This window comes from Castor canadensis, chromosome 9 (assembly GCF_047511655.1).
Source record: "Castor canadensis chromosome 9, mCasCan1.hap1v2, whole genome shotgun sequence".
Classification (NCBI taxonomy): domain Eukaryota; kingdom Metazoa; phylum Chordata; class Mammalia; order Rodentia; family Castoridae; genus Castor; species Castor canadensis.
In genome coordinates, this window is record NC_133394.1 from 95,182,012 (window position 1) to 95,205,033 (window position 23,022).

A 23,022-nucleotide genomic window follows, 5' to 3' on the forward strand; every position below is an offset into this window, starting at 1 on the left:
ATCAAATCTGTTATGTATTGCTTAAATAAAACTTTCTTCTTTGTTATTCTCACTAGTAAATCAAAATGTTTGGGAGAAAAGTGGACAAGGGACAACTCTATGAATTAAATATTATTATCTTTTGGCTGATGTATTGAGTAAGTTATATAGTAATTTAATTCATTTCTCTAAAGATTTTGTGACATAGGGATTCTATCCCATCATACACAAAGAAATTGAAGTCATAGAGTGTAAGGACCTTGGTTGAGGCCCTATGGTCAGTTAATGGCAGTAAGAACTTGAAGGTTTCTGGCCTATCATTGAATGTCTGAGCAGTGTGCACTGCATTGTCTCCCCACTCAACAAGACAAAGGAGCGCTTGCTGGCTGGCTCACATTTTTCTTCAACATGTCTGACACACAGCAGGATTCTGATAAATATTTGTTAAATAAATGAATAAGAATTCAAATGATTGTATTCTAAACACTATGCCAAAATGACTCTGGATATGAGTATGTATTACCTATTATGTGGTTATCATCTTCAGTTGTAGAAACTGAAACAAGAAAATTCTTATAATAGAGAACAGTCAGGACAATCAGTTCATGAACTCATAACCAATATTTATTTCTTGAGTTCCCCTCTCTGTTGACATCATTGTTAAGCATTTATAGCTCCAAACAAACAGGGATTTCAGTAGGGGATCCATCCCACTGGATGGAAGGAATAAAAGTCAAACTGTTGCTGATGGCTTGCATACTCCTCCCCCTTTATGCATAACAGATTTTGTAATGCATATGACATGACCATATCTAGGAGAGGGTATGGACTGTGGTTGAGAATATTGTTATGGAATTAAAGGACACAAACTTAAACCTCAGTTCTACCAATTACTAGTCATACTGCATTGAACAGTTTAGTTTATTTCCCCAAATCTCAGACTCACTGTTTGTAAAATGAGACTATAAAAAGGTATTTGCTCATAGAGTTGTCAAGACTAAACTAGACAATGCATGCAACGTACCAGGAACAATGATTGGTACACTGATAATATTCAATAAATGCCAGCTGTGAGTAGTAGCAGTACTCTTGGTATCCCACACACATGCTCTGGACTCCCCATTTCCTTCCTATAGTGGTGAGTACAGGACCTGGGAGCACTCTGCCCAGAGTTCTGACTTCCATGGAGGTGGGCAGGCTCAGCCAGTGTGCAAAAGATGTTGATGGAATAAACTAATCATGATTGCTTAATTTTGTAATCAGGTTGATAGATGATATCAGTCTGAGAAATAACTTTATAATTTTGCTTTATTGCTTGCAGTAGTCATGCAATTTCAAGTAAAGGGTACAGAAGAATCTTTTCACTTCATTCTTCTCAGAAAATAAAATTCACCACAGGTCAGATAGGAAGCCCTTAAGTTGGTCTTTGCTGAAAGGAAAAAAATAGTATTTTATGTATCAAAAGACTCTGAAACATTATAACTCGGTAACAGTCTTAATAGTTATGTGTTGCCTTTGTAGTTGCAATCCTACTCTGTTGTAGTCCACATCTCTCTCTCCTGACACTGTACATGATTGCTGCTATCTAGGTATTACTTGTACCTAAAGTTTGTTACAAATCCTATGTAAACTACAGGAGAAAAGGGTATCCTTTATGTATCTTTTTGAAATCACAAGCTTATTTCTTCTTTTAACGTAAATACTTGGGTACAACTCTTAGTTTATAGATTGATTATATCTCAGTACAGTGATTCTTATTGAGGCTCTCAAAAAAAGACTCTTGGAAGAGGGTAACTGAAGCCTGTCTGTATAGCCCAACCCCGAAGGATTTACCTCTCCTCTTTGCATTAACGTTGGGAGACTCAACTGTCTCTTTTTTGTTCAGACAACTGAATGCAATAATAGAATCAGTGGAGTGGCTGCCTTTTGGTTATTTAGAAAACTTCTTGAAAAGTGCTTGTTCAAGTTCAGCATTGTATCCCTCAAAGAGCGCTTAGCATCCAGACAAACACTACAGGACCAGTATCAGGGACCAGTATCAGGGACTCAAGGCACATGGGATGGATTTGAAACATGAGAGGGAAAAGGCCAGGGAGACTGAATCAACTGCAAGGACCTCTGACAGCTGATGGAGATAGAAGGGATCACCTCTGATGCTCTTGACTTTGTTTTTCAAGTGGTCTGACTTAGTTACCAATTTCTGGACCCTGAGAGGAAAGAAAAAAGAAATAAATCTACACAGGAAGAAAAGTTTAAGAGACTAGTATTTAAATTTAGAGAAGCATGTTACCATGAATTTTAGAATAAAAATAAAAGTCACTTCTTTATTGTATAAAGAAACACAGAACATTCTTTCTTTAAGTTAACCTTGAAACAGACACTAAAGGTCTTCTATGAACTACCAATATATCCATCCCTCTCTTTATACAGTCCTAATGCACACACTCACTTAGGTAGATGCTAGATATCAATTAATACCTTCTAATAAAATTATGTTTTTAAACTAATTATTTTTGCCAAGAAAATATTCCCATAGATTAAGCAGTTTCTCAGAAAAATAGAGGGCTCTCAACCAAAAGGAAAACTGTGTGCCTGTGAGTTTGCATAAAGTGTGTGAGTCTGCATGAACTTTAAGTGAGTTTTGGAGTGGAATGTGTGTGCTGAAAAAGACATAACAAGAAAGGAAACCATGAATGACCAGCCTCTCACACAGCTGTCTGTTGGATCTGACACGCACAGGTAATAGGTTCACACCACAGTGATTGCTACAGACTCCACAGCCATGGGAGTAAAGGGAAGCAGAGGACATTTTTTCCTTCCTCCCCACCCCCTGCTCCCTTGCCCTAAGCTGTTTCCTGAATGCTCAACTGGAGGATGTTGAGAAGGTTCCAGAAAGGGAGACAGTCATATCTGAAAGGCTTCAGTTCCTAATACACTTCTCTCTTTCTTTTAGATCTGATTATGATTTTCTTTACAAGATTTTTTACTGTTTTATTAAGATGATGAATGATTCAAAACAGAATGGTAAGGACCAGTGGTATAGTTCAAGGCTAATCATTACCATCCTCATTTACAGGTGATAAAATGCAATTCAATTTAAATTGCACAGCCAAGATTGCAGGTATTAGAACCCAGGTTTCCTTGGTAGCCCTGGCAATGAGGAGATGGTGCCCAACACACATCAGAGATACATCTGCATTTTAGTTGTGTAGCAATTGTGCTCTCAAACACAGGACTCATGTACATTCCAGGGAGGAGGCAAAGTCCTATGGGGAGTTCTAGTTCCTTTTATTTGACTAGGAACACCAGATAAATTCCAGTGGAAAAGAAAGACTACCTCTTCATTAAAACAGACTTCAGGCTCCTGTTCTTTGCAGCACTTCTCCACTGCAACAGTGAAATTTATAAACAAAGTCTTCAGGTCCTCGTTGGTGAGTTCAGGTTTCAGCTTCACTAAGTTGACAAGAAACCTATAACTCAGAGATATCAAACAGAATTAATGATTTCCTTCTGAAGCCCCACTTCTCCAAATGCTTGTTATATTACCAAATCTTGGGGTTTTGAAAAGGCAGAATGTAAAGTGTTTAAGTACTCCATTTTTGAAAGGGTCTTCTGAAACTTTCTTGTTCATAAAAGAACATTTTAGAGGGTTACAAAATTGCAGACAAAATAGTATAGAAATATGAACATATGTCTGGTATTTTTATACATAGCATATGGAACATAGACTACTATGTTTGATCTTTCTAGAAAATTCATGTCCAAAACAATCCCAATCCTCCTTCCTCAATAGCTGAAGGCTGTTTCCACAATAGTTGATACAATGTCTAAATTCAAAATAACAGGCCTTCTTCCTTAGCATTTAAAGTACTGCTTGAGAGAAAGAAAGAAAAATTCCTATCCCTTTAGGTCTCTCCATTTTTCGAAACACTACATGATATTCTCAGAACAAATATCGATGTCATTCTCTCAAGAAAACCCAAAGCTGTCCAGGAGCCTCTTTGCTAGCTGCTCTAACCCACCTTTTCAAATCACAGTCTACTGGACATTCCAAGTCCAAAGCTTATCCAGGAAGACAAGCTTTTACTTATAAATAACGACAGCAAATATTCAGTGGAGGCAGATGACTGGGCAAAAGGATCAGGATTGTCAGAACAAAACCAGTTACCCTTCTCATGATACATGGTGTGCCTTCAGGATGGAGGAAAGGGAATGGAAGAAAATGTTCACACCTGATTTTCTTCTTCTGAAGTTCCTCATTCTGAGCCTGACACCAGTCTGCATGAAAAGTAGATGAATCTTGAGAGACTGGTGGAGGCACATACATTTTATCAGCTTTCAAAGCCTCAAAGCAGGGCCTTCTGAAGGCAAAATTCGCCTTACAACAGTGGTCCACAGCAGGGTTGATGGTTCTATTTTCATTTATTCCACATAATTCCCCAAGAACTAAATCTGCCTGTACCAATGAGAAATGGAAAGAAGATACGATTTTAAAACTTAAGAGGAGTTTTGAAAAACGTGACTAGATGAATGATTATATTATTCTAAAATCACTGTTAACCTTACTCAGAAAAACACATACACTCATAATACTATGCTATGTATAAAGAAATGGCTGGTGTCCTAAATGGCAGAATGACAAAAATTCAAGGAACAGCAGTTTGAATGCCCAAAGATTTATTTCTTGTTAATAAATAAACAAAATTTTAATTGTTTGCAGAGAGCTACAAATAGCCAACTCAAAGTGACAACTAAACACTGTGGTCCCTGGGTATATTGCACTCCTAGATACTCTCCACTCCAGTCCTTAAAAAGGTTAGGGTGGAAGTAGCAATTCTCTTGTTGGGGCAAGAGAGAGAAAATATGACATTACATAAAATTATAGGGTTTCCAGACTGATGCTGTAGCTCAGTGGCAAAGAGCCTGTTTAGCATGCAAAATAAATAAAGGTACTGCAAAGTAAATTAAATCGATCTCTCTTGTTCTGAAACAATATTGTGATTTCTAAATTAATTTGTCCTAAAAAATAACTTCTAATATGCACAAGATATAAAAAAGATAATTTAGAGACTCCTTGCAAATATTTAAAATATTTTTTTGCTTCTTATAACTTTCACAAAGTAGACAAAAGGAAAACAATAGTCTTTCTTTGAAAAAGTTAAAGACAAGGAAATGAGAAAGGTTGGTAGTAACTTGAAATCAATGAGTTGTACTATTTCCTTGTTCAAAGAATTGTCAGGTATGCAGGTCATACTCACCAAATTATCAACACAGGCAAACTCTTCACTTAGCGTGCAGCAGGTAGTCAAAGCTGTCACCATTTCATTGCCAAGAGACATCAGTTCTTCAGTAGAGAGCTGGGGTGCTATCTTTGTGAGTTTGATAAAGTAGCTGAAAGAACAGCTTCTGTTTGGTTCTGAACAAAAGCAGATACCGTTTTCCCTTGAATAACTGCTGAAACCCAGATTCTTCAAGGCTTGGACAAATCAACTTAAGTTCAATGTGAACCTCAGATTTCATAAAATGAAAGCAAAATATCTCTTCACTCCTTATTTCCCTGTGCCCTAATGCTTACAGTTTATCGTTTTTCTCTCTTTCTAATTCGTGTTTGTATCATAAACTTTTAGATTTGCCTGTACTATCTTATCTGTAAATATAGCTCTTTGGCAGGAAATACTTTGGCTATTAAAATTCTGCTCAAAGTCCTTTGTGTAGGTAGTAAATATTTTAAAGGGAGAATTTAATAGATATATGAGACACACAGATCGTGGGAATGAGATGAAGGAAGCTAAAATCCTTATTGGATATTAGCTGAATTTGAATTCTCAGCTAACAGCAAGATTGCAGAAATAGTGAAATCTTGTTTTTTAAGCTACATATTATTTTGATTTAGAGATATTTACTTCAACAAACATTACACTAATGTGATAAGAAAATCTGAGTTAGCAGCATACCATTCATTAATATTCACAGAGCACTAAGAGAATAAACACTACAATGGTAAGCAAATCCAGTTATTTCTATAAACGCAGTTAAGAGGAAGTTAAATCTTGGGCAAATCATCCATTTCCTAGTAACAACCTAAAGTTTAATCAGTCCCACTATCAAATAGGAAAGAATTCAAGGATCTTGATTTGGGAGTGAGAAAGTCAAGCTCAATCAGAAACCAAAGCGTGAGAATATTAATTTGTCTACAATTGTTTCTTTAGTTTCTGGCTTTATTTCTGGACTTTTGTGCATTTATTCCTTCTTAGAGTTTATGAATTGGCCATAACTGAAGACTAACCTAATTTTTATACTTTAAGAGATTGTTTTATCTTGATCATGTGTTTTAAACCTAATTGTGCAAACAACCTACTGGTATTTCAAGCCATCCTTCCCCAAATTCTGGAAAAGTTGACATTCTTGTTGTACCATCTTGAGGCTTTTCTCAGTTGTCTCATTGAATTTGTCTTCCTGAAAATTAAGAACAATCACAGCTACAAACATTTCATCTAAAATTTACTCTTAAGCTTTATATCAGCTTATCAAATAGCTTTTTATTAACAGAATATTTTCAAATTCTTATTAGATATTACAAAATTGAGGGCACTTTCACATGTGTGTAAGAATTTGAATTTTTCAATTATAGATGCAGATATGTTTTTGGATTTTGTCAAAATTTAAAACTACCTCTTGCACATTTTTCAGAGCTATTGGAGTTGCAAAGCATTGACCTGGGGACTCAAGTGGTAGAACACTACCTAATAAGCATGAGACCCTGAGTTCAAAACTTAGTACTGTCAAAAAAGCCATGGGGGAGGGCTGGAGATATGACTCCAAGAGTGCCTACCTAGCAAAGTATCATTCAAACTTTATATTGACAATGACTATATTTGATTCTTACTTGAAATGGCAGAGTGACTGTTAGCACCATTTTTAAGTAAAGAAAGTTGTCCTTGTGAAATTAAGTGACTTTAAGAGAATGACCCAGTTAATAAGTATTGATATAAAACATTTTAAATCATGTTTATCTTTGTCTTTATCGTTTTTCATCAGTTAGATCTGAAACTGAAAACCTCCAATAGTTATTTTCAAATATTTGGTGGACTCTCTGCCATGGCATACAATATTGAAAATCTGCTGAGTGGTCAGCAGAGAGAACCACACACAGTGGATGAATGCTGTGGTACTAATTGTGTCTCAATGTAAAAAAGGGAATTTTCTAGCACTATGATTCAGTTAAGGGTCAGGAACAGACTTCCTTCTTAAGAACAGTGACAGTATAGGAATGGAAAAACTTAAGGGTTCTTACTCCATTGATCAAATCTAAATGAGTATAAACTGACTTTTATAGCAAGTGGAAGACAATTTTAAAATAAATCAAAAGTAGCATATACCAAAGAAATGAGAAACAAATTAAAAATGCCAAAATATTTAAACCCTAGTACCACCAAAAAGTAAAAATACTTAATTTCTATAATATATTAGGAGCACACAGTAATAGATATGAAAAACATTGCTTTCAATAGTAAAATGGGTAATAGACATGAACAACTTGTTTATAGAAAGTTTGCAATATTTATAAACTTTAGCTAAAATCTTATGTGAAAATTAACGTAATTTTTAAAATAAAAAAATGTTTGTTTAGAACACAGCAACTATTTTCACATATAAAATCTAACAATGTTAATTTCCACTGTACTGTTGGCAAAGGTAGGTTGAAATAAGCATACTCAGTGCTGTGTGACTGGCAATTTGTGTCAAATGTTTTTTCAAGATCCATATATTTTGCTGGGTGCTGGTGGCTCACACCTGTAATCCTAGCTACTCAGGAGGCAGAGATCAGGAGGATTGTGCTTCGAAGTCAGCTTGGGCAAATAGTTCATGAGACCTTATCTTGAAAAACCCTTCACAAAAATAGGGCTGGTGGAGTGGCTCAAAGGTGAAGGCCCTGAGTTCAAGTCCCAGTATCACACACACACACACACACACAAACCATATATTTTGACCCAATAATTACCTCTTTGATATTCTATCACCAGAAAATATTCATAAATATTAATATAAATAAATGAAGATTCTCAGCTCTATAAAATTAAAATAACCTTATAAAATTAAGGTTATAACACTTACAAAGATTAAAAATAACCTAACTAAATATCCACAATGTCTGACACATTGGAGAGGAGTTTAAGCAAATTATTCACATCATGACAAAGGGATACCATCACTTAAAATGAAGTCTATTTTGAAGGTTGTTTATGACATAAAGGTTTTCTGTATTAGAAACTGGGAGAGTCAAAGAAGAGATTGTCTAGAACCTCCACAGCCCTTCCAACACTTTGATTTTAGCTCCGTAAGACCCATTTCAGACTTTTGGCCCCCAGGGAAAGAATATATTTTTGTTATTTTAAGCCACTATGCTTGTGTACATAACAGGAAACTAATATAAAACAATTTATAACAACAAAAAAGTTTTTCTATGATACCAAATACAAAACAGGCCCAAACATTTTCTAAGAAAATATTATTCCAATCTTTTGTAGAAAAGAGATGAAAAGTTAATTATAGCTATTTCTTATCGATAGAATCAGAAAGTCTTTTTGTTATTTTCTATGTAAATTTTGACGCTTTCCTAACCATTTGCAATAATTATTTATTTCTTTTACAATCATACCAAAATATGATTCAAGAGTTAAATAAAAGGACAGAAATCAAGGTGGAAATGGAAAATATTTAATGGGAAGAGCTTTTTAAATCAACACACTTAATTTGTAGCTCGAAACAGTGTACATAAGCCAAGTCAATGATATTGGTCTTCCCAGTGAGTGGTCATCATTCACTGAGTCATCTAGAGTAGACTCAGGTCAATGAATCACATTTTCCACACCTTAGACTAAACTTGACTATCAATGTTTGAGTGTTATATCACTGTGCTTTCCCAGGGTTTTGAATCTACAGCAATGGAACTTACTGCATGGCGGTAACAATCTGGAGGGTTTTCTCTGTTGCAGCAATCTCCCAGGAGATCCTCGTATACTCTACCAATTCTTAGAAGCTCTGGTGTAGACAGGTCTTGATGTCTCCTTGAGTACTCATAAATAAACCTTAGATTCATAAAATATTTGGTACATTAGAACTGAGAGAAAGAGCAAAACACCCGACCCCAGTTTCTTTTAATCCAGTCAGATCTACTATTGTATTTGCTTTAAAATACCAATTTCCTCCTCTGGTTCATCTGTGGGTAGTGTAAAAGGACATTTTCACTACGGATCATTTTACAAAAGTTCTCAACTAAAAGTATTGATCCCGACTCCATTCTTTTTATACCAAGCTAACTCTTTTCTCAGGAGAACTGATTTGTCCAAGTACCTCAGCGGTGCTATTTATTCTTCTTAAAAGAATCTCATCTATTCATTCAAAATAAGTTAAGATCATCTGTGTTTTGTAAGAGTAACCCCTCACAAATGTTTTTCATGACCAGGCAACTAGTTTTATTCTCTTTTGGTTCTGCCTTTGAACCTCTTTGATTAGTCTTGTTTTTACTGACATGCTCTCTCCAGCTTCCCATCTGCCTTCTTGATTCACGTCTGGAATATATCCCCATCCCTGAGGCAAAGGTGCTTAACCTACAGAGAATCTGGACTCCTCTTAATGTCTAATGTAAGCCATGAACCTTTACCTGGGGGGATACCTGAAAACACATTCCAAAAATGTTGCCAACAAAAACCCTAGGTTGGGGGATCCATTGTGGTCTTGCCTTAGATACTCACATCCAGAGACTGCACCTTTAAACTCTGTTCATCGATACTCTGTCATTTCTCCCTATTAAGCTATTATGCCACAAAAGTGTTTATAATGTAGAGGCTGCTCCTGATAGGATGATTTCTCCCATTTATTGAACATTTATATCAGGTACAGTCAATCACTTTGTTTAATTTGATTGACTCCCTGTAACTCCTTAGAAGCAACACAACAGGGTAGTTATAAGAGCAGTAACTATAAGAGCAGGAATCTGGACTCAGAATGCTTGCATTTGAATACTAGCTGTGCCACATATTAGCTGTGTGATTTTGGGGCAAGTTACTTAATCTCTCCATGCCTGTTTCTTCACCTGTAAAATGGGAATAATAAAAGTACACTAACTCAGAAGGTTATTTGGGAAATCTAGTTGTTCAATAGATGAGAACTTAAAATTTAACTGTTCAATAAACATTAGCTGTTATTATATCCCGCGTCTTCAATGCAGACCTTTTCCCACAACTCCAGGTTCTGTATAAAATTGTCTTCTTAGAGTCTCATTCACTCTATGGGCACCTAAAGTCAGCCTGCTCAGATCCTAAACGTTATCTTTCTCACAAAAGCTGCTTCTTCACCTGTACTTTCCATTTCATTGGAGTGGGAAAAACACTCCAGTCATCTAAGCCCCAAACCAGGATATATTCCAGGTGAAGTTTCTAAAAAATATAAGTGATTTTGTCCTTTCTTATTCTTCAAGAAAATGCTCAGTGGCATCCCATTACTTACCATGCCTGTCTGGCTCCATCTACCTCTCACTACCCTGGTCTCTCACTGCAGATCCCTTACTCACTAAACTATGTACAACCAATCCATGCCATACCCTCCTGTCAATGTCACCAAAAATCCTTTAGCTGTTACTTCCCTACTAAGCCTTTCCAGGGTCCCCAGATACAATTGACCACGTCTTCCTCTGTTCTCACATCACTGAGCACCGAGTGCTGTCAGACATTTTTTGCACTTACTCAATTGTAAATATCACATTCCCTAAAAATAAAAGCTTCCTGGAGGTAGAAACCCAGTAAACCTCTCAGATTATGTTTCATTACCCATAAACTGTGAATGAACAAATATTCTTATTTGAGTTTTACATATGATAATGCTTAATTTGTCCCTGTGACTCAACCAAGACTCAGATTTAGTCCTTGTGGCTCCCAGACAACTGATCCCCTAAACAGCAGCAGGGTAGCACAGTAAGGCAGTGAAGCCTGCAGCTTCTTAGGCCAGACTGCCTGGGGTTAAATCCCTACTCGCCAATTTTTAACTATGAATCTTGAACAAGCCTATTCACTTCTTTGTATTTCAGTTTGTTCATCTGAAAAACTGAAAGTTGTGGTTATTTTACATGATTGATTTTAGAATTAAAATGACTGACTTTAGGTGCCTAAATAATCTGTACAAAGTATTTAGCCCATAGCCTGGCAAATATTGAGTATTCAATAAATATTAGTCATCACTATAATAATAGTTACTGTTCCTTAAAATTATGTCAAAACAGTATAGTCTATAACTGTGATTTTTAAGAATTATATAATACCCAGAGAATTAAATGGTTTCCTTATTCACCCCCCAACTTAGCCAATGTAGAACAAATCTATTTGGTTTCTTACTATTTGCCTTATAAATTTCAATAGAGAAATATTACTCAGCAAAGAAGTTGTCTGGGTCAGTATCTCGTTCTTGACACACATTTTCGCTGTCAGTAAATTTTGCTTCTCTGAGTGATAAGTCCTTTGGTCTATCATCTTTCTTTGAGTTAATTATACAATCTTCCCGTTCTGGTATTTTCTTTTCACAGCACCCTTCAATTTTGCTGGAGATAGAATCTTGTTTTGAGCAAATATGGTTCATAACCTGGTTCTATACCAAATAAGAATGAAAAATTATTTTCAAAATTTCTTCACGAGGGGCTTTCCTTCATAATGAAATGGTTGTATGCAAAACCAATCATGAACATAAAATCTGGAATCTCTTCCTCGACTAATTTGATAGATAACATTCACTTAATATACCTGAAGTTTTACATTAACACAAGATTTTTTCCCCTCAAGATTTAAGGTGATATAATCATGAAAATAAGCTCTATTATAAATTCATGTTCATTGTTAAGTATTAATATTTTAAATACTTTATACCCATTCTTTTGACATATTGACATCTTATATTTTAAATGCTACTGGTTTTCCATGAGAGTCTACCTGTGCTTTCAATGGTGATGATCAAAGACATGTCAGCGTGTCTATATCTATAAACTTGGTCTTCTATTCTGCCTTGAAACTATATTGCCAACTACATAGTAAAAATTCAAGAAGTATTTGATAAATGAATGAGAAAATGGTAAGCAAATGAAGCAACTATAAGACAATGACTCCCCAGATATAAGAAGCTATCCTACTCATAGTTTCATTCTCCTATAGATGCTGTCCAGATGATAAAATAATGTGAAAAATAGAAATCTTACTCTGCCCTCTTTCCGACCCCTCATCCCAATTCTGATCTCTACATAGAGTTTTGGGACCAGGGAGAGAGTGAGGTTATCTTATTTATTCATTGGTTGGATAATTTTTAGATACTTATCCATTCCCGGTCCCCTCCAGACTGTCTAGAACAAGACTGCACATTCTTCCTGCTCTGTTCCAGTTCTTCCTGTTCAGTAGCCTTTTCAGGCTTCCCTGATTTACTGACATATTCCCACTACTTGGAAATTTCTGGTGAACATTGAGGGTGAGGAATGGGATGAGGTCCAGGGTTGAGAAGAAATATGGAATGGGAATAAGCACCATATCTCTAACAAACTATATAGAACCAGGATCCAGTTTGCAAATATTCCCACCTGAAGCCATCATTGTTCTAGGCAAAGCATCTCTTACTCTCTGAGAATTCACTTTGTGAATTCAGGTAACTACAATTGATTTCTCTTATTTCTCTGTAAAGGCATTAAATACAAGGAAATTTTTTGTTTGTTTAGTATTTGCTGGTCAAGCACACAGCTGATAATCTTGAAGGGAAAATACATTAAAGGCATATATACAATTATAGACGTTCTTTTTATACAGGTAGCATGGGAGATACATTTTATTACTTTTTACATATTCTAGAAGAAATTCAAATAAAGATAAATAGATTCAGACTGGTTCATAAACTGTTCTGGTGGTTGAGGTCCTTCATTTTATTTTTTGTGATAAGAAAATCCAAACCTATTAATGTTGACTTTCTCATCATACATTCATCTAAAAATACAGTTAAAAAAACTTATAAAGGAGGATTGTAGATTGGTTAATTTAAGGTGTTTAATAGTGGCTTACTTAATTCACTGCTGGGGATATCTGCTGGAGAAGGGAAAAAATACCTGGAAAAAATTCAAGCCATTAGATTTGGTAAAGAAACAAACTGAAACAAAAGAAAAAGTGGTTTCAAAGGAAATACAAGGAAATTTGAAATAAGATATAATTTGTTACACTCAGCTCCAAACTTCACAGAAAATCTCAATTATACCCCAATTCAGTACACCAGACTTAACATTATAAATGCCCATTTCCATAAATAAAAACTACAAAAAGAAACCATGAGTGTGAGTCCTTTAACTGGGTTACATTTAGGAATATGATCATTCTTAAAGACATCTGTTTTCCATTGCTTGAAAGAAAATGGATGTTTCTCAGTACTCTAAAATTCAAGTTATTCAATTAGCATTCTGTCTTCTTTGTGAGTCTAAAGCAGTTAAACAAATTAAAAGTCATTCAGATCAAGCCTACTTTTAATGGAGAAGAAATCAGTACAATTAAAATTAAATTGTATTACTGTTGAGTTCATGAACAATTTGAACTATGCAACAACACATTTACCAGTGCATTCTTTTAGGGAATCTCAATAAGGGGAGGGGAAGGGTATTGGGGATATGTTGACCAAAGAACACAAATTTTCAGTTTCATGAGAGAACTAATTTCAAAAGTTCTATTGTACATTGCAATGACTATAGTTAATAACAATATATTACATACTTGAAATTGCTTTAAAAAAGTAGATTTTTAAACTGTTCTTACCACGAAAAGATAAGTATACGAGGAAATGCATATGCTAAGTAGCTTGATTTAGCAATTTCATAATATATACATATATCAAAGTATCATTCTTACACCATAAATACACACAATACTTAAATAAATATACACAATAATTGTAAGAAAGAATGATTATTTGAAATTATTTGGAAAGACCATATCCAAATAGTCTGAGGAGGTCAGAGAAAGCAGCTCTTTCATATCATAATGATGATAAGTTGTTCCCTAAGCTTTACTACAAATTTCCAGCATCTCTAAAACTGAATTGCGGAAGTAAAGAAAAGGTTCAATTTGGACTAAATTTTCAAAAAGTATAAATTCATGAAGTTTTATGTTGAGACATTTAGCCATGTAAAACACAATTTGCTGAGTGACCTTTAAAAATTCATGTATTTTTAAAAAAACTTTTATTTGGATTTATTTTTTAAACATTTTATATCTTCATAGTTTGTTATTATTTAGCAATGTACTGACATTCTAATTTCATCCTAGTAAAGTAACCACACATGAGGGTAACTTCAGAATAAAAAATGGTGCTCCCTGAAAAACAGTGCTAAAATTCAAATGGAAACACAAAAAATCCAGAATAGCCAAAGCAATTGTAAACAAAAAGCATATAGCTGGAACCATCACAATACCTAGCCTCAAAACATACTACAGAGTGATAGTCACCAGAAGAGCATGACACCAGCATAAAAGCCAATGGATGAGAGGAACAGAAGAGAGATCACAAAAATAAATTCACACATCTACAGCAAAGTAATTCTCTACAGGTCCACAAAAACACCCATTGGTAAAAGGACAGCCTCTTAAATAAAAGGTGCTGGGAAAACCAGGTAGTCATATGCATAAGAATGAAATTTAGCCCCTATCTCCGACCTTTTACAAAAAATCAACTCAGAATGGATCAAACATCTATCTAAGATCTGAAACTATGAAACTGATAGAAGAAAACATAGGGAAATACTTCATGACATCAGTATAGACAACAGTGGTTTTTTAGATATTATCCCCCCAAAACCACAAACAAGAAAAGCAAAATAGACAAAAGGAATTATACCAACTGAGCAGTTTTTGCATGGCAAAGGAAACAATCCACAAAGCTTAGACACAGCCTATAGAAAGGGAAAAAACATTTGCAAACTATTCATCTGAGAAGGAATTAATATCTAGAATATACAAGGAATTCAAAAAATTCAACAACAAAGAAACCCAACTTACAAATACACAAATGATCTAATTAGATAACTAAAAGAGTAAATATAAATGGCCAATATGTATAAGAAAAAATACTCAACATTCCTAGCCATCAAGAAATGCAGATCAAAACCATGATGTGATAATATCCCACCCTAGTCAGAAAGGTGATGATCAATAAGCAAAAAATAGAAAATGCTGGAAAGGATGTGGAGGAAAAGGAACTCTTATACACAGTTGCTGGGAACGTAATTTAGAATAGCCATTGTGAAGATTCCTGCAAAACCTGGAAATATATCAGTTAACCATTTATGGGTATATATCCAAAGAAAATGAATTAGCATATCAATGAGATATTTAAATTCCCATTTTTTTATTGCAGCAATATTCATAACAACTAAGATATGGACTCAACCTAGTTGTCCATCAACAGAGGAATAGGGAAAATATAATATAAAATATTATACATACATTTTATATATAATATGTTATATTTTTCTCTATATATATGCCTATATATATATATATATAAAACAGAATATTATTCAGCCATGGAAAGAATGAAATCCTATCATTTCTGTCAAATGGACTGAACAGGAGAATATTATGTTAAGTGAAATAAGCCAGGCGCAGAAAGAAAAATACCACACATTTTCTCTCATACATGAAAGCTAAAATCATTGATCTCAAAGTAGAAGAGAACAAAACAGTGATCACTAGAGGGTGGGAAGAGGCAGGGAATAGAAGAGGGTTGATTAACAGTTACCAAAATATAGATAGAAAGAATAAGTTCTAGCATTCTATAGCACAGAAAGATAACTGCATAGTTCACAGTAACTTATCATATATTTTATAAAGAACTAGAAGAGGGGTTCAAAGTCTCTAAACATAAAGAAATGAAAAGGACATGGAAATGCTAATTACCTTAATTTGATCAGTACACATTGTGTACATGTATTGAAACTGTGCATCCATAAATATGTACAATTATGTGTTAATTAGAATTGAAAAAGTTAAAAATAAGTGTTGAAAATCATTCTTTTTACCAAATTTTAGAGACTATTTACCTGGCCACGGATGCATCGCACAACATCCCCTTCACAGCACCCATCATACATGGCAGAAACATCTTCTAAGAGGGAAGTAAGTTCCTTGAATTCAATTTGGGGGAATTTTTTACTGAACACGGCAATGTTTCTGGAGAGAGAATTGATAAACCACTAAAATAATTTGAACATCAAGTAAAACAAGAGGGGGGTTTTTGCTAACAAAATATAAATAGCTCTAAAACCATTGATTCCATTGATTTTGCACAGATGTCTTATCAAATAGATAGGTGATATATTGCACAGGCTGTGTGACCACTTTGAAAGTCCTGGGCTGATGTTTTGCCCCTCCCCCCAACTCCCAGTCCTGATGGAAGGAGCAAAAAAATGACCTGAGAAAGTTGCTTTCTTCCATAATTATAATGGCAAAACACACTGTGTAAGGGCAACTGCTTCCTGTTGTGAGCCTATGGCAGGCATAGATGATCCACCAAAGACTAACCAAAATATATCTCAGCAGTAGCCCCCTTTCTCTTTGGGGCTTCCCCCCCCCAAAAGTCTTCTCCCATCCTATCCTAATGACCTGGTTTTGAGTGATCCATGTGGACTCACCCACCTGAAAACCCATAGGGAACTGGGAAGAATACTAATAAAGACATCCTCTGTTTAACAAAAATAGAAGCAGACAAGAAAATACAAGTGGAGGCAAGATATATAGTGAAAAACTCACATAGAGTTTAAGACTTTGAGTCCAAATTTCAAATAAGCTCCACAGACAGTTTTTTGATAAGAAGACAATGCTTTCAAATATTGTGTGATGGGGGCTGCCTGAAAGAGAAAGAAAAGTCTGTTGAAACAAGGGCAAAATCTCTTTATTCTCTTAGATTTTAACTACATGTCAACCAAACTATTACAGAGTTTTATCAGAGACAGAGAATCCATGGGATTTTTATTTTAGTAAATTTACATATTGAAAGAAATGTGTGTTTGTAGCACAGTGTGGAGATGTGGCAGTAACTTTGATGACTAAATTGCACTTTGTAGGAAGCTACATGATGGAGCAGCATGCTATGGGCTTGGCCATATCTACTGGGATGATTCCATTTTGTAGTCAGTGTCAAAAGAGAGCTTGTCAAAGACAGAAGATAAAAATGTTGTCTTTAACCACAGATATTCATTTACTAGGGTTTTCTTCCAATTTGAAAGGAGAACAGCCAGAAAAGAGACCCTGATAATTTTTGATGGTCTTGTAAGGCTCTCAGGTAAAGGGATATTTATATCACCAGCTAGTGACTAATGGGCTGAAAATCAGTGAATGTGGTATGATAGTTGCATATATCATATCAAATCATTTGCTATAATTTAAAGTGAGAGTCTGGAGCTGTGGTATTGGGTTATTCCTTCTCCTTTTAAATGAAGCAAAAGAAATACACACCTTTGTTCGAAAGCAGTTGGCTTTCTGTTCCTCTTCACAGCATATTTTTGCCACCTCCTCAAAACGTGCAGCAACAATTAGAAGTGCAGGGGCAAAGACAAAGGGGTTCCTTCTAGCAACTTCATACATATAGCTATAAAAATATTAAATACTTTTAAAGGAGAAAGAGGGAAGAAGCAGGAAAAGAATGATAGAAACAAGAAAAAAAAGGAAAGGAAAAAAGGGAAAGAACAGGACAAGAAGAGCAAGATGTGAAAATGAAGATAAAAGGAAGAGAGGTTTCCCATTATGGAAAAGTTCAAAATGAGGCAGCTTTATCCATTCAGAATCCTTTACAGTCCTTCGAGTTGGCATTGCTAACTCAAAACTAAGGGTGATGATTGCAGTTTTAATCCTGAACACTGCAGGGTAGACAGATCTCTCTTCCATATTCACAGATGACTATCCATATACACCTCACCAGAGATGCAAGAATCATGTTTACTTATGTTCAAATAAACCTGTTACAGGTTTCGAAACACACCACTTTTCCCAAAAAACTCTCAGCTTCTGTAACTATTGCACTATTGAAAACAGATTTTTTGCTAAACATCCAATAATTTAATGCCTCCCCAAGAGAAAAGCTATGACTTCTCCTTGGGAAGAAAATATTATTTCCTCCATTATGTTTCTTATCACGTTAATACTGGGCACACACTCCTGTCTTAGAAGATACATGTCAATAATGCAGGGGTCTTAAAAGCAGGGTCCATATCTTATTCATATCTACATCCTCAACACTGAGCACAGAACCTAACACAGTGCATGTTGAATGAGTTAATGAACCACTCAGCTAATCAATGAACCCAGCCATATTCCTCTCAAATTTGTATTCAATTTAGCCTAAGAATAATACCTCAATTAAATCATTTTTGTACTAAAATTAAACTTACTGATTTAGAAAAGATTCTCTGTTATTTTTATAAGCCTGGCATTTCTCCTCAGGATCCAGAGTAGGGAAAGGAGGTAGAAATTCTACATTAGCTTTCTTGTTGTATAAGAAACAGAGTCTTCTTTCAAAGTCAACTTTACTGCAGCAGTGTGAAAAATTGTGCTTCTGGGGTACTCCCTCCAGAGCACATATCATTTCCTGTAGAACATTATTCTGGACAACAGAGGGGGGGAAAGGACAATTTTTAGTCATGGTAAAACTATTCGGGTTTCTGAGAAGATGCAATGGACACAATGAGATCCATGTTACCTTTGGGAAAGAGATTGCAGTTTTTACACTATTTCCAACAGAACATCTTTATACACACCCATGACCACCTTCTCAACCTTCTCACACTTTGGGAAACTTTCTGTATCCTAACACAAGGTCCCTTGACCTGCTACTATTTCTTTAGTACTCAAATTTTCTTTCTTTTATGGCTTTTCTCCACATCTCCCAAGGTAACAAGGTCAACATGGGTTTGGCAATGGTGTTTAGTAGATTTTAGAGATGCAAGTGATGTCTCTATTAGGAGGATGCCCAGAAAAGAGACATAAGATAATAGAGTACTTATTGAGAGAAGCAGTCAAGAAGGGTGCCACTTTCACATGCATTTTCAAGATATTAACAGCCTCCTCCATATATACATATAGCATATGTGGCATGCTGTGTACATAGTCATATGCATGCATATTGAAAGTATGTAACCATGTCTTCCTGGGCATCATAATACAGAATTGCACTTGTACTTTATACTACATAGTAAAATTAGGAAAAATAAAATTGATGTGCATAGGGCATCTTTCTTAAACCTTATTGTATAACATTTGAAAGCAATTTACTTACAGCTATTTCTGAACACTCTGGAAGTGTCTGATTGGCCAAGCATCTATCCTTATAAGCCTTCATGTCTTTCACCAGCATTTCCATTTCATCAATCGTTGCTTCCTGAACATACTGAGCAAACGCAATGATGGTTCTGTAACGGTCCACATGAGTCCATAATCATCATCTGCAGAACTTCCAATTACATCTAACAGAAACTCCAGGACACTCACTTGCTGAGTAGCCCAGGAAATTATCTCAATATGAAGTCTGTGAATTGTACAGCCTCTCGACAATTTAATCATTGCATTGGAATTTTATAACAAATGTATTTATTTTATATGGTTTCTATTTAATTAAATTATCTTACAGAAATGTTAACATTCTTAGACTATATCAGATAAAATTACAATAAACATCATTATCAAAAGGAGTCTAGCACAACTCACAAGGATCCAGTGTTCTCTTCTATAAATTTCTGGATATTACTTGAGTCATCTGAAAAGCGAGGACATTTAAGTTATTATATATGCTGCTATTTTAACATTTTACCAATAATTAACTATGCATGGCATTTAAATGTCCAAAGTGTAAAATAAAACACTTATGCTATGAAATAATTTGTACATTTAATACAGAAGAAAGACATCATGAGAACATGCTGAGATATATGAGATCTTCATCACAGTTGATTATGCTGAATTGAAAAGATTTGAATTAATCTCAACTGACCAAATTTTAGATTTGCCTTTGATGGCTTCCCTGAAATAAATATCAAATACAAGCATCATTTCTATGCCAACTGGTTATCATTTATGGCTAGAAAAGCCACATGATAATTGACTGATAGGTTAACTGATAAGTGATATAGTTCCAGACAGGGCCTAACAAAAGATGCCACAGTGTGCTGATGGTCAGCGTAGTTTATAGTGCTAATCTCACACAGATATTCAAGTGATCTCCAGGCTCACTTAAAATCAGATATTCTCTCCTAGTGAGCAGACACTGATCAGAGAACATTGTCATTTGTTTACAAAGTATCATGCTTGAGATAATCAACAATAACCAAGAAAGACATCTCTCCTGGATCTTGGGTTTCTGAGCAGTGTCATAGTGGAAGTGGCTTGTGCACACACATAATCAAACTTAGAATGTGATTAAGTATTTGTCAGGAATGCTTTGCAGTTATTGGGTGATGAACCAGAAAAAAGATCATAGGAGCAGTTGAGTCTAAAAAATGTGAAAAGTTCAGCTGCTAGAAAAATAAGGAACCCTTTCTTTCTGTGTGGAAAGAATGATGTAAAAGCATAAACATGAGAAATCTTGAGATATATTTGATATATTTTGATGAGCATGTGGGTCATAAAGGGGAATCACAAGACCTATTTAGGATAGTATGGGCCTAGGTTCAGATGATGGGGATCTTGTGTATAAAGCTGATGATTTTGGGCCTCAGTTGGAAATCATGGGAAACCATTGAAAGTGCTTATTGTGGGATAGTACAATGGCCATGTGCATACACTAAGAAATACTAGTCAGGTACTGGTATATCTTGCATGCTGGGTCTTCCCACAGTACCTAACAAATAGAAAGTGATAAGAATTATTTATCAAATAGATAGAAGAATAAACAAATAACAAAAAGTAAGAAAGTTATTAGGGGACTTTTCCTGTTGAAAATTCAGCAGGACCTTACTTTTGGTAGGAGTAATGGAAATGAAAGGGAAAACATAAATGCAAAAGGCATTAAACAGAAAAATTAACAAGATTTTGAAACAGGTTGCCACAAGGGGAAAGAAAGGAGAAGAAGACATCAAGAATGATCATTCTCTAATTGAAGCATGAAATGAAACAATGAAACCTGTTGAATTTGTTCCAAGGGGCAGGATTGAGGAGGGGGGAGCAATAGGGGAGATGGGTTTGGCAGGGGTACATTATACCCATGTATGGAATCATCACAATAAACTCCTTTGTACAAATAAAAAAATTAACATTCCCATCAATCCCTTGACTGGTCTCACTAGAAGGCACATTGGAGGTTGTCAAACAGAGTAAAACATAAACCACACCTTCAGGGCCATTGTGCCATATAGGTCGCTTTGTGCAAGTTACAAAAAGGAACAATTTTTAGACCAGAAGAGTTACAAAAAGACTCTTCTCTGGACAGGTGAAGTTCAAAGTTTTCCCCCTTTGGATATAAGAAATGTAAAAGTCACCCCTTCTTTCAATCTTATACTACTTCATGCAATCTTGAGGGAAAAGTACAAAATGAACAGTTGAAGGAGGAACAGAATCCAGATCACCCTGACAGTTTTTACCATCTAGTTGGGAGATATGCTGGACAACCAAAGAGTCAAAAAAAAAAACTCTACTGTCCATTGTTGCACCATTACCATAAATTATATACATTTCAAAAAGTAGTAATATTTTGAAGTCTGAGTCGTATCTCCCAACAACACTTTCTATCATACCATAGGTTGCGCACCACTTTCTGAGCATGAAAACTATCTCTGTCTATAATTGGTTAATATGACCACAAAATATATAAATTCCGGAGAGAGGTAGTTTAAGGTAACAGATCAGTATCTATTACCCAGGAAGAGGGAGAGAAAAAAAAAGGTGAAGAATTGAATTGGAAAAAATAAGGCTAAAGAAGAGTAATTACCCAAATTTAGTAATTCCTTACTGATATACAAGTAAATTCCTTACCTACATCCTGAGGTTTTGTGGATAGAGTTAGGGATTCTGTCAAAAAGAATAAGAAAAAAATAAAACCTGTAAGTTTTAACTGCTTCATTTTTTTTAAGAATTCACATTCACAAAATACTATAACTAAGGAAAAGCAACTCTTTATATTATTCTTTGACACAATCAGTTAAAAAGTAACCTGTTTTACCTATTTCTGAAATACCAAGTATTTCAGTTTTACCTGACACTCGGCAGAATTTTTTGCTAATTATTAACTGTGAAAAAATCTGTTGAGTTAGAAAAGAGGTCCACAGGCTAAGTATGCACAATACCTAATTAAATAGACAACTAAAAGAAAATCTTGAAATACTGCAAATGTTAATAGAAAAGGGACTAGAATAGATAATTCACCAAAGAGGAACTATAACTAGAAAAACATTAAGTTCATTGATAACAAAAAAACAAAAAAATAAATGTTCTGTATCTGCTAGGATCTGAATAAGTAAAACATTGAAAATATATAATTCTAGAAATATATAGCAAAGCAAGTACTCATACAATCAAAGTCCTCGAAAACAAGTTTAAAAAATAAAGATTTATAATCTTAAAACTATTCTCAGCATTTGAACCAATCACTCAAATTCTGTGACTATACACTAAGAATATGACTTTACATATGGAAAAGTTTTTCAGTACATGATGTTATCTGTGAACTTGTCGTCTGTGGCCTTTATTGTGTTTTAGTACCTTCTATACCTAATTTGCTGAGAGTTTTGGTCATGAATTCATGTTGATTTTTGTAAAAACACTTTCTCTCTTTATCAAGATGGCCATATTTTTTTCCCATTATTCTATAATGTAGTATGTATCACATTTATTGACTTGTTCATGCTGAAACACTCTTTCATGCCATGGGTAAATCCTACTTGATCATAGTGAATGATCCTTTTCATGAGCTACTGAATTCAATTTACTGAGAAATTCTGCTGAGAATGTTTTCATCTTTAGTCATCAGGGATAATTAGAGTATAATTTTTTATGA

The 23,022-nt window shown here is 34.9% G+C and overlaps 1 protein-coding gene across 3 annotated transcripts; it reads right to left on the reverse strand.

Moving 5' to 3' along the window:
* Nucleotides 1-1,269: 1,269 nt before the first annotated feature.
* On the reverse strand, nucleotides 1,270-22,156 carry Afm (afamin). 3 transcript variants are annotated; one of them, XR_012435780.1, is made up of 15 exons: nucleotides 22,002-22,156; nucleotides 19,743-19,791; nucleotides 19,315-19,447; nucleotides 18,431-18,642; nucleotides 17,499-17,631; nucleotides 16,794-16,891; nucleotides 16,085-16,214; nucleotides 11,405-11,619; nucleotides 8,936-9,068; nucleotides 6,338-6,435; nucleotides 5,238-5,370; nucleotides 4,212-4,435; nucleotides 3,317-3,449; nucleotides 1,813-2,186; nucleotides 1,270-1,408 (listed from the first exon to the last, which is right to left on the reverse strand). XR_012435780.1 is itself a non-coding variant. In XM_074042021.1 (15 exons), exons 1-14 carry the CDS (start codon nucleotides 22,087-22,089, stop codon nucleotides 2,166-2,168), a joined length of 1,800 nt encoding a protein of 599 aa, XP_073898122.1. In that variant the 5' UTR covers nucleotides 22,090-22,156; the 3' UTR covers nucleotides 1,270-1,408; nucleotides 2,128-2,165. The 3 variants fall into 3 exon arrangements, 2 of the variants coding, with proteins under 2 accessions (XP_073898122.1, XP_073898123.1); XM_074042021.1 differs by having other exon boundaries at nucleotides 2,128-2,186; XM_074042022.1 differs by lacking the exon at nucleotides 1,813-2,186.
* Between the last annotated feature and the right edge of the window lie 866 nt (nucleotides 22,157-23,022).